This window comes from Gasterosteus aculeatus, chromosome X (assembly GCF_964276395.1).
Source record: "Gasterosteus aculeatus chromosome X, fGasAcu3.hap1.1, whole genome shotgun sequence".
NCBI classification, from domain to species: Eukaryota; Metazoa; Chordata; class Actinopteri; order Perciformes; family Gasterosteidae; genus Gasterosteus; species Gasterosteus aculeatus.
The window spans coordinates 2,218,758-2,231,716 of record NC_135698.1 but is presented as its reverse complement, the minus strand read 5'-3'; the positions used below and the strand labels follow the sequence as shown (position 1 = coordinate 2,231,716).

Below are 12,959 nucleotides of genomic sequence, written 5' to 3'. Positions count from 1 at the left end.
CGGTACATCATCACACCTTTCCTGTATCGTGTGAGTGCAAACGCCCAGGGAGGGAGCGAAGGTCTTTAACATTCACAGGGACAGAAATCGCTCTTGATTTAATATGTAACCCTTTTCTCCCGAGGGATAATCTGTCTGCTTTGAATGTCATCCTGCATCAGTAGCTTTTCTCCTCCCCATCTCTAAATTGCATTATGTTGCATTATCCGCAGGCATCTTCGAGTGAACCTGGCAAGGATGTCCAGAGCACAGAGCCAAAAATCTACAAACACCCCCGTGCACCTACGGGATACAGTGTCCTGGCAGCATCGACGGACTGATGTCAGTGACGTAATTCGTACACAGAAGCTATATTGGCCGGCAGAGTCCTCGGCATCAGATCTCACACTGCTGTCATGCATCTGTAATCACACACCAGACAAGTAACTTGAGCTATAGACACGCATGAACACTGTGTCTGAAGCATGGATCAACTCGCATTGACTGATAAAAGGACAACTTGGAAAGAAACAAATGCAAAACACAGAATAAGGAGACAGATCCTCTCCAGATACACACTAAAGTAATAATGGTCTCCAGGAATAAAAAATAATAACAATGCTCGAGCTGTTCATTGGGTTTCTCACATCTAAAAAGCCCTGCAGTGTGAACGTGAAGGGCTGAGAACAAATCTGTCAAAATATGCAGTGTTTATACCCTAAATATCTTCCTCACGCCTCCAGAAGGGACAGGACTCATTTGTGCTAAAACCCAGCCTGAAACTGCAGTTGTCTCTGTTGTTTCCTCCAAAGCTGGTCTGCAAACTGAAGTATTCTGGGGGGGGTCAGTTGTGGCTGAAGGCCGCACGCTCAAAGGCCGCTCCTGTTTGCGGTGACTCACACTTTCTCAGAACCCTTTTTCATTACCTGTGTTCAACGGCCACTGACTTATTACCCGTAGCCCGTCCCGCATTGCTGAAGTGGGTCGGTACCACTCGCTGCCATCTGTCTCCTGTGGCCCGACTCGCTTCGCTGACTATCCACCTCGCAGCCGATTTTTGGATTAGCTGCGTGGTTACGGCTTGGGTATATCTATGTATGATGTATCTATGTATATGGTAATTAAGGGGAGAATGATGAGTCATGGAACATGAGAAGAGTGGGTGAGTTCATTTGCTGTGATTGCAGTTGCACATCCTGTCTTTGCTTCAACAAGACATCGATGGGAAATATTCAACATGAGTTCTTGTCATGATTATCCTGGTAAAAATAACTGCAAATAAAAAATAATAAAAATAAAAACTCCATAATCATTCAAACGTGCTTGAAACCTATAAATGGCTCTAACAACAAAGTGGAATCAAACCTCTTTTCTGTGGAAAAACCAACAATTTTAAATAAAATCAAAATAAGGTCGCCCTTCAAACTGAATAATTAAACAATTACTTTGTATCTCTGCTCTTTCTTTCCATAAAGAAGTTCCCGATTAGCCTGATAATGGAAATAAACCAGGATGAAATTATCGGTCGAGACTTTTTGTGTCGTTTCCTCAACATTCAACTTTTACATTTTTCTTCATATAAGAACATTTAGGCAACCATTTACGTAGCGGCTGAGTCGCCCTTCACTACAGTTTACGTTTTCTCTGCTGCCCAGCTTACGTTTATTCTTATCCAAAGTTGCTTGGTGTCAGCGACGACGCATAAACACATCAGCCTGTGGCCGATAACGTAACCTGGCACCAGCTCGGGGCGCTGAGCCGAGGACTGTGCCAAGCACTCCGACAACTGCATTCACTCCCCCGCCGTAACCCCAGAGCCGTGCACATTCTATTAGCGCCTCTGATCACTTGAGTACACCATCAGTCTGCCGCCCGCCATGCTAATGTGTGCTTTGTACACACACACAAGCTCTCAGCACGACGAGCGGCTGCTCCTGGGACACTTGGGAAGATCCAAAGTGCTGCGTTAGAAGATGCTGATGGTGGTGTACATCAGCGCATAAAGTTGTGCATTCAAGTTTGCACACCGTCATTGGTTTACGTCTCGCCTTTCACCTAATGGAGGACGATTAAGTCTTCTCTTCGTCTCTTCCATCTGATGCCGAATCAGTGGGACAACACCACTCGTGGAGAGACAGAGTGACACCAACAGCTGGCTAGGTTCACGTACTGTATGTCACTTTATTACCCGAGCAACTGATGAGGTGAAGTGTCTCAAAAGTAGTACCTTTCACCTGTTCAATTTAATGTCATGGTTTGCAATTTAAAACCTGTGTACAAAAATACATTTGAATTATGATTAAGAGGTTGATGCGTTGCATGGCCCTGCTGCTGTCTGTCTAATGAGTGAAATATTAATCCTAAAACAACACTATCCACAAAAGTACTGCTAAAGAAGTCTTTCTGTCACCATTTTACGAGTCTGACCGTCTGACGCCTCTCCCAAGTCGCTCACAACTGGAGTCCACTTTCTTTTTTCTACAGTAAGTGTTCAGAAAATGACAAAAAAAAACAGAACAAGGTTTGTTTGGAAAAGCATCTTTGCGGAAGCCTTGTCTTTTCTCTCTTCGTATATTACGTTGAAAATAAGATGCACTAACTCCATATGCTTATCTGGTATCTTAACAAGCACTTACCAAATTCTGATTATAATTAACAAGCTGATCTCGCTCGGACCTGAATTGTGTTGTTAGACAAACGATCCTATCCAATATCTGAATTTAGGTTAGACTCATAGACTCAGACGAAGAGGACAATGATTAATAATAATGAATTAATATTGGACACTAACTGTCAGTGGATGTGATGCCCTACAAGTGGACATCACTCCAAACTATATTTAGCATTGTGATTAACTACCAATAACCAGAAATGCTTGTGTTGGAACATGCCCTCTAATTTCTTATGACATTAAGCAGTTTCTACTTTATGTAATTATTTCATTAATCTATTGGTCAATTCACAATTAATCTGCAACAAAAACATTTAAATGCATTGAATGCACAATTTGATGCAATATATATATATAGCATATATGCCGAAAAGTTACTTTGATAAGAAGAAGTAGTTAGACTCACTCGCGCGACGCTCAGGCTACGGCAATGATGAAAGAGCTTTTATTGCGGTATTGGGAGGTGTTGAAGAGGGATATCTTGTTGTGAAAGGCTAGAAATGGGTTCCCAGATATGTTAACAGCGTTCATGGTCATTTTGGCAACGCTTCAACTAATGTTTAATCTCCGCGATAAACTGTGTCTACGATCACGATGGACAATTTTAACTTTCAGAATTAACAGTATTTAACACCGTAAAATCACCTGAATACACAATCATCTTTATTATAGATCTTTTATTTTCTTATTACAAATCTCAGGAATCAAGAATCACTGAACATTTATTGCCATAATATATCAGAGATACAAGGAATTTGAGTGTGCGGTTGGTGCGTAACAGCAGACAGTACGACAATGCACGACAAGACCACAGTGCACGAGGAATAAAATAAAATATAATGCTATAAACATTTAAAAATGAAAAAATAAAGTACACCAGCGAACAGGAAGTGACAAATGTGACAAGTGAAAGTGACGTGGGCAGAATGAAAGAAAGTTACCGGTGGAATGTCAGAGTCAGTCAGTGGGGGACCGGCTCTGTTGATGAGCCGACGGGAAGAAACTGTTGGTGTGGCGGGAGGTCTTAGTCCTGATGGACCTCAGCCTCCTGCCAGATGGAAGGGGCACAAACAGTTTATGTCCGGGGTGGGAGGGGTCGGCTACCATCTTTTTAGCTGCTTCAGAGACCTGGAAGCGAACAAGTCCTGCAGGGACGGCAGATTGCAGCCGATCACCCTCTCTGCAGAGCGGATGACCCGCTGAAGCCTGCCCTTGTCCTTGGCTGTGGCTGCAGCGTACCAGACGCTGATGGAGGAGCAGAGGATGGACTCCATGATGGCCGTGTAGAAGTGGACCATCATCGTCTTTGGCACGTTGAATTTCTTCAGCTGCCTCAGGAAGAACAACCTCTGCTGAGCCTTCTTGGTGATGAGCTGATGTTCAGCTCCCACTTGAAGTCCTGGGTGATGATGGAGCCCAGAAAACGGAAGGAATCCACAATAGTGACGGGGGAGTCACACAGGGTGATGGGGGAGGGTGGGGCTCTGTTCCGCCGGAAATCCACAACCATCTCCACTGTCTTCAGAGCGTTGAGCTCCAGGTTGTTCTGACTGCACCACGACACCAGATGGTCAGACTCCCACCTGTAGGCGGACTCGTTCCCACCAGAGATTAGTCCAATGAGGGTGGTGTCATCCGCGAACTTCAGGAGCTTGACGAACTGGTGGCTGGAGGTGCAGCTGTTGGTGTACAGGTAGAAGAGCAGAGGGGAAAGAACGCAGCCTTGGGGGGAACCGGTGCTGATGGTCCGGGAGGCTGAGACATGTTTCCCCAGCTTCACGTGCTGCTTCCTGTCAGACAGGAAGTCTGTGATCCACTTGCAGGTGGAGTCGGGCACGTGCAGCTGGGAGAGTTTGTCCTGCAGCAGAGACGGGATGATAGTGTTAAAAGCAGAGCTGAAGTCCACAAACAGGATCCTGGCGTAGGTTCCCGGGGAGTCCAGATGCTGGAGGATGTAGTGGAGGGCCATGTAGACAGCATCATCTACAGACCTGTTGGCCTGTTGGTCTTCAGGTGGGTCAAGACTAGCCGTTCAAAAAACTTCATGACTACAGAGGTCAGGGTGAAGGGCCTGTAGTCATTGAGTCCTGTGATCCTGGGCTTCTTGGGAACAGGGATGATGGTGGAGGCCTTGAAGCAGGCTGGTACGTGGCATGTCTCCAAGGAGGTGTTGAAGATGTCAGTGAACAGACAGCTGGTCGGCACAATGCTTCAGGGTGCAGGGAGAGACGGAGTGTGGCCTCTTCGTTAGCCACGATGCGTTGCGGCGGCCAGGTTTAGCTGTGTTATGCTCGTTGTCGCTAATGTGGCCTCCAAAGGCTGGTTGCAAAGGTCTGGTAGGCTCGCGTTTTGAAATCTCCACACTTATATGTGTTTCTTTTACCCAAGCTTCCAGCTCGCAGTGCCTCGTTCTCAAAGATGGAGGTGGAAGTACAGTTAGAGCTGTCGCGATATCAAATTTTAGTTGAAACGACATTATTTCAATTTTCAGACCATTTTATGCCACTGATTACATAATGACAATATAATAGCATAATAATACAAGTACGCTCTTTCAAAGAACGTTTGATCCTTCAGATAGTAGAATCGTAATGTGGAGAAATATATAGTAAATAAAGCAGGGCTGCAACAACGAATTGATAAAATCGGATTATCAAAAGTGTCGGCAACAAATTTCATTATCGATTTGTTGTGTCACGCGATTATTACATCCCTCAATGAGTTGCGAGATGCGCACGGAGCAAATCTTTTTTTAAAAGAGTCGACGTAGAGGAAACAGCAGCAGTTGTTGTGACTCACATGAGGCAGAGACGTCTGTTCGACCGAACACGCGTCTTTTACAAATTGTGTTTCAGGTGAGATTTTAGGTTAGTTGTGTTGCCTCTTTTCAGTGCCACTGTTTTACGACATACCGGCTCGTTCAGGTCTATTCGCTCTCTTCTCTCGTTCGCCTTGAAGCCAAAATGTTTCCCACAGCGGAGCTGAAGATTGCGGCTTCGTAACCAAGTCCATTTAGACTTGTTTGTCTTGATTGGCTCGACTGTAGATGTCACAAATAAGAACACTTCATAACACAGTGGGTTCTCGTCCTCTCTTCCCCTTTCGGTGTGTGTGTGTGTGTGTGTGTGGCTGCCTAAACCTCACTTGACAAAGAAAGCAGACGGAGGACAGCGCGATCGACGAAACTATAACGTTTAATATCGCAGCACCAAAAATGATCGCTCTAATTTTCATACATTGTGCGATAGGTTTAATCGCAATAATCGATATATTGACTTTACGGTTTGAAGACTGGCTTTTTTATGTGTTTGTACAAAGAAGTTATTTTGGTCACAGAAACAGTATTGACCACAGCACAGGCCTCTTATTTTATTTTATTTCTTTCTGGACATCACGTGACGGACAGGGCCATAGTAATTCCACTGTTAGTTCCCTTCTGGAGCACAATCTGCTGCTTGTTGTGGCCGTTTGTGGATTAATCCCACCACTCCACACCGCAGATGACCAACCGTTTCATGTCACAATTAATTCATTCTCCAACAATAAAAAGTTGAGGAAAACCCTTCGGCGTGCAGCTGAGAGCAGCAGCTATTTGGAATTTCGGCTCGGTTTTTGTCTGTTAATTTTTATCTGATTATCTAAACACAACCAACAGCTGATTTGACGAACAACTGAGTATAATTAGTGAATTTCTTCACGTGCAGCCCCCCCCCCCGCGGCGCGCTGACCTCTGATGTGCTCGTTGACCACGCTCTCCAGCCGGTCCAGCCGCTCCACGATCCGCAGCGTCTCCCCTCTACCGTCCTCCTCCAACTTTCTGCCCGCATCGCCGCCGCCGCCGCCCTCCGCCACTTTGGGCCCCCCGGTGGTCACGTAGTTGGTGATCCAGCCCACGTACAGCAGACACACGATGTTGGTCATCCCGCTCAGGATCACGCAGGTCGACACCAAAGTTTTGGTTCTCCTCGAGCACAGCATCGTGACGCCCCTCCATGGGCTTCCTGACGCGGACGCGCGCGCCAGCAGGTGGGTCTCGCGCGCCGCGTTCCGGATGTCACCTGAGCGCCTGAAGTCCCGCCGCGGGAGGCTCCCGGTGCTCCTCGCCGGCCTCGGGAACGAAGGTCCCGCTCGCGCTACTTGCCGACGGCGAAGCCAGGAACACGCAGCGCTCGCGCTCCTCTCACAGCCCAATGGGAGGGAGGGAGGGAGGGAGGGAGGGAGGGGGCGGGCTCTGCCTCCCTCTGCCGGCCCTCGTGCGGTGCGAGCGCACAGTGGGGGGGGGGGGGGGAGGGCGACGAGGTGATGGCAGAGAAACACGTTATGACACGTGCGCGTGCACAGGAAGTGTCAGCGCGTGATGAAGGTGCGTGCGCGCATGTGAGGACGGAGATGCGGTGCAGCAGGTAGGAGACCTGTGAGAGGCCGAGAAAGACACAAATATATGAATAATTAATATATGTGAATAAAACACGTTCTCAAAAAAGTGTATATAGATTACAATAAAGTCTAAACACAGATGGATTAGGATTATGTTTAGAATTTCAATCTCTAATTTACTATTTATATTTGGAATCGGAGCTTCTTCCCCTAAGCAGCCTCTGACCTCTGACCTCACACCTGTGCCACTTATTTTTTTTTTATAAGTGACACACAATATAGTCTATAGCTGCCCATCTTATTGTATACTCCACGCGTGAGGAGGGGTGGGTGGGCGCCGGGGAGGGGGCGGGCATCTGAGTATGCATGTAAGTCGTAACATGACTTTCCCGCTAGCAGGTGGTTGCCCCCAAAAGCCCCTCATCTGCATCACTTTACCTCTTCTTCTACGTCTTAAGATGTCACACACACACACACACACACACACATTTGGCCACCTGAGGTGCCTACCTGAAAGCTAAAGGAACTTCAGAGCTTCTCACCATCCACAGATGAATCTGGCCGTTAGAGCCTCTCGGCGGCTGCTTTCATCTTTGTCTTTCATCCACCGCTTTACCAAATCACACACACACTTGGGCAGATACACACGCACACACACGCACACACATATGCCCATGAATGAAAAACTCTCCATCCAAGAGCACGCTGGCAGTTTCTGCCGACTCATCTGAGACATAAATAATGCATTGGATCTGAAATATTAAATCTCTCAGTTCTATTCTGCTTTCAATCTGGTCCAACTCACTGTCAGTCTGTCTGTCTCACTTCCATCTTTCATTTCTCTCTAGCATTTGGCCAAAAAAGGAGGGAGTCCTTTTTTTTTTCAAATATGCAGCATGGGGAAAAACTTAATTTGAAAGGAGACCAATGCTCGATTGGAGGTTTAAAACTCGCTTCATGATTTAATATTAACAAAAGGGTTATTTTATATCTTATCCAGTCTGTACTGAAACACCGTATTCACCTTCTGGAAGTCTGTCTCTGCTAAACGATGCTGTCGATCTGTCACATCTCGTTTGTGAACCATAAGCGTTTAACATTTGTCTCTTTTTGTCCATTTGTGGGAAATGACCTGCACAGCAAACTTACAAGATTTCTGATGGGACTCCGATTGGATACATCATCCACTCCTCCGCCTGCATTACAGAACGCATCATTCCTCACCTTCTTTTCCCAGGGGATTTGATGGCAATGTTCGGTACTTTAGGAGGTCATCAACACCTGCAACTGCAAGAATATTTGTTACACCCGCTTCAAGAGACACCAGGTGGAAAGGGCCAACGCCTCTGGGTACCCAGGAGGCGTTGCTCTCGGTGGGCTGGAGGGAATCCAAACTGAGGAGGAACTAGAAGCTGTTGATTTTGTTAATGTTGTTGTCAGTGTGGATTTGGTGGATCTGGAGTCCAGCGCAATGGACTCCTGCTCTTTCTTCTTGAAGTCACGGCGACGGCAGAGAAGACTGTTGTGTTCAAAAATGAAGAAACGGCGGACGGACAGAGGCCAAGCGTAAAGGAGAGCTGCGACCTCGGCTGCGGATGTTGTTGATTTCTCTCCGTTCTTTGGTTTTTGATCGTTCCATTAAATGAGGTCAGTACTCACGGCTCTGAAACGAGGCCCGCCTGCCACCGTTTAGAGAAGGCTTGATTGTCAGCCCCACCCGGATTAAAATACCAAGGACTTGTTTCCGTATTTAGCAGAATGCGTGTTTGCTCCATGCTCTCAAAACACCCACATTGCATCCAAACAAGGGACTCACGCGAGCAAACGGTCACTTTTCCCCTCAGCAAATGAGCCCAAATCTGTTTCTGAACAAATTTGAGGCTGCAAATTTTGAATCCAGTTTGCGAAATTCTACAAGACCTAATTAAAAAGTTTGTCACAACTTTCAGTACACAGTGTCGGGCTCGTTATACCAGCAGCAGCGTGTAAAGCATATTTACATATAGCTCTTGAATTAAGGGATTGTTTTGACCAAACCAGAGTATAGAAAAATAAAAAGACTAATTACCTCAGACTTGTTTCTATGTTTAAAGTTTAAATGGTTAATTTGCTGTTTTTCAAAGAGGGAAGTTCATGGCAGTTTTTGTTTATTGTTTTGTAAGTAAATTATTAATAATTGTGAAAATGATTTTCTGATTTTAAAGGCCTACCTGTTTTGAGGAATGCTACATCAACCCTACCAATTGTAATGGATTATTTAAAATGAATTAAAATGAATAAAAGAAATCTCTGTTTCCTCTACAGACCAGAGTACTGGTTCTGTTCCAATGCGTGTTCTCCGAAATGTTAGGAAAGATTCTTTCCTTGTCCAAAGCCCCCATCGTACAAAGACAGGTTTCTTAAGGTTGAGAAACACCAGAGCAACACTGAATACCGCTGGAGAACAAAGGAAATAATATAAATATAAATAAATGACCTTGTGTATCTTAGCAACTGGCTCGGTGCAGAGGAGTGAGAAAATGTAAGGAATGGATAAAAAGTGGACATTAAAAATGAATAATGTCATTGTGTAACTGCACTGAAAGTGTTTCCTTAGACTGAGATTCAAGACCAAAAAGTCTTTTTTTTGTGCTAGATCACCTTACCTCACTGTAACACGGTGGAAACCCCTCGGCCAAGTTCGGGCCACCTGCTTTTATTTCTTCTGAAAGCTTTTGTTGTGTTTTTAAATCGAGTGAGTTCTTCACATTGCCGTCTCCAACGTCTCACCATATATTCATTAATGGCAAGTTTACGTGCAGCCGCTCTGTTTCCTTCTCCGACAGCCAGGTTGGTTGCCCGTAACATAAATGCTGCATCATATGCATTCCTACGTGTATTTTCCATGACGATTGTTTAATTAAATGATGTGCAACATTGCTGTTCTAAACACAATCGAATGTCTTCCCCGGCTTATTATCTCTAGCCGCACCGTTGTATAAGCCGCAGGGTTCAAAGGTGGGAAAAAAGTAGCGGCTTATAGTCCGGAATTTACGGTATGTATTAGGGCTGTCAACACAAACGCGTTAATCTATGCGATTAATGTGGCCGAGATTAATGCAACAAAATATTTTAGCATAGATAACGTACGTTTGTTTACCGTGGAAACAAAACGGTCGCTAGCTGCAGTCAGTTACATCAAGATGGAGAGAGCTTTTTGCATTGGAAGTAAAACAAACAGGTGCGACATACAGCGGAGAACTGTGCAAACACAAGGGGGGTGAGTTCGTATCCTTATGGTTGAAATACGCTTATTGTAAGTCGCTTTGGATAAAAGCGTCAGCTAAATGACATGTAATGTAATGTAAACGGACCACTTAAAGCACTGCTAGGCTAAGCTTGCTGCTAGTCTAAGCCAGAGGTCTTCAACAGGGGGTCGGCGGAGGTACTGCAGGGGGCCCTGAAAGTTTTTTTTTTTTTTTTTTTTTCACAAAATGAAACGTCTTCAGAATCAGAATTGTATTTATTGTCTTTAAATACACATTAACATGAATCCAACATATTGTAGCGGACGAATAAATTAATGGAGAAGACGTTGTCTTTCAGTCCTCAACGCACACATTCAGCTTCCCATAGCAGCTCTCTCACGCTGGGCACCGGTTCACTCACAGCTCCTTTCATGCAAATACGACAGCAAAGGCACCAGCCAATCAGATCGCGTTATGCTCACGTCTAAAGAGCACGAAGGTCAAAAATAAAAAATGCCGGACCAAACTCCGTAGAATAGGGGGTCCCTGATCCATCTAGCCATCACTTTGGGAGACCTTGGCCTAAAAAACATTAAAGACCCCTGGTCCAAGCTAGGTGCTAGGCTACTTCCATCTCAACATCTAACGTTATCCTGCGCAGCACGCAGTCTGCAGAGGACCGCCATTGTGTCCCTAAAAGATAAATAAATTTCAAAATGTGCGATTAATTAGTTAATTTTTATTGATTTATTTTATCTATTGACAGCCCTAATATATAGTGTGTGTGTGTATATATGTATATATATATATATATATATATATATGTATATATATATATATATATATATATATATATGTACACACACACACACACACCAGTCTGGTTCGCCAGAAAAAGGCATCTCACCCCTCACCCAAAGACGCACAATCGCATAATGTCAGAAAAACAACTTTAACGCCTACGCGAGTTTCCATACAAGCAAGAAAAAAACAGGAATCCCCAGACCTGTCGTCACCACAAAGGGAATACTGGCAGGCCAACATTCTAGTGATGTGTCAATCAGCGTTGAGTGTTTTGAGTAACCCAGGACAATTTCTGCGAAGCGCATATCGAGGCTTGTGTTGTCGACCTCATGTGAGGATGTTTGAAGCCTTGGAAGCCGGTACCATGTGACGGATTCAGGAAATAGTTGAGGGGTTTTGCATGCGAATCAAAATATAAAAAGGAGCAGCGAAACGCAGTGGATAAAAATAAATGAAATGTTTTCCTACTAACACAAGCATATTCACATCACAACGCTCTCCCCAAATTGTTTCCACTTTCCCGCTTGACCCCGCAATTCTAATTCAAAGAGAGACACCATAATAATAAGTTCCTGATTGCCATGACGTCATTATAATCACTCTGCCTGTTGTACATTCAATGTGCACTTGATGGCACAGTGGAGCGAATGAAGGACTACACACTTTTGGCCCTTGAGTGAACCAATGGGATAGAAATCCTCAATGCTTCACAAACCGTCACCTTGCCACCACTACCATCCAGGAATCAGGGACACTGAAAGACAAAGCAACACACACACACACACACACACACATGCAGAGTTCCTGGCCGAGATTCTGGGTCCGTCACAATGGTACTTTAGTTAAGAGCGAACTACAGGGGAACACCACTTCAGCAACAGACCACACACACAAGACACACACTTGTAAAGAAATATATAAAAGAGAGACAGAGACAGAAAAGAGAGAGAGAGATAGAGAGAGGAAGGAGAAATCGAAAAAGTTGGGGAACCACTGCCCTATACACAGTGACTGCGGTGATGTCAGTAAGAGGGTAGGCACTGGGTTATGAAAGCCAGATTATTGTTGTTTAGGCTAACAAGTTTTTTTGTTGTGTTTTCCTATCTTCCGTTGTGCTTTCCTATTTGTTTTGTGGTTTGCACTTCAGGGCCACCGTAGTATTTATGACCACAGAGACATATAAATTACATGCACACATTCGGTAGAGTCTTGGGTCTCTCAAAATCATCTTGTTGATAATCTCGGGTGCGCCGTTACCGTGGTTACTCAGACACGCGCTGCAGTCTGTGTCTGTTTTTCTTACACAGCTGAACCATAATAGTTGATTAGTGGTGTCACATGACGGAGCTATGCTTTCTGTCAACAGACCAACATCATGAAACCCCTCTGCCTCCCTACATCTCTAACTCTCTCTTGTGATGAGACCTATTCATTCATCACAAACATTCTGTCTCCTCCTCTCACCCAATTCCATCATTTCAAAATAAAAGCCTCAATCATTATCTGTATCTTAACCATGAGGCTCAGAATGAAGCTGTTTTGTTGAACTACTAATATCACTAGTAGTACTACTACAACAACTGAGACTACTATTACTATAACTACTATTAGTAGTATTTCTACTGCTATTAAAATGACTAGTAGTAGTAGTACTACAAATACCAGTACTAGTAGTGACCCTGCAACTGATATTACTACTCTTACTATTATAACAAAAAGTAGCACCAGTTTTTATACTGCTATTAATATTACAACTACTACTAATTTTACTACAAATACTACTATGACCAATATTATTAGTTCTACAGCTGATAACACTAGTACTACTACTAACATCATTACTTCTAGTTTTTCTATTGATATTGGTACTAAAACTTCTACTACTTTTTCTACTGCTAGTA

At 44.4% G+C, this 12,959-nt stretch overlaps 1 protein-coding gene across 3 annotated transcripts in view; it reads right to left on the bottom strand.

Annotated features, from left to right (window-relative positions):
• Positions 1–6,833, bottom strand: part of LOC120809345 (polypeptide N-acetylgalactosaminyltransferase 18) — a 94,437-nt gene extending 87,604 nt beyond the window's left edge. Inside the window, exon 1 of one of the 3 annotated variants that reach the window (XM_040163070.2) lies at positions 6,379–6,833. In XM_040163070.2, the coding sequence (XP_040019004.2) occupies positions 6,379–6,628 (250 nt within the window). In that variant the 5' untranslated portion in view covers positions 6,629–6,833. The remainder of the gene's footprint in view (positions 1–6,378) is intronic. The other 2 variants (XM_040163069.2, XM_040163071.2) reach the window with 2 other exon arrangements.
• Between the last annotated feature and the right edge of the window lie 6,126 nt (positions 6,834–12,959).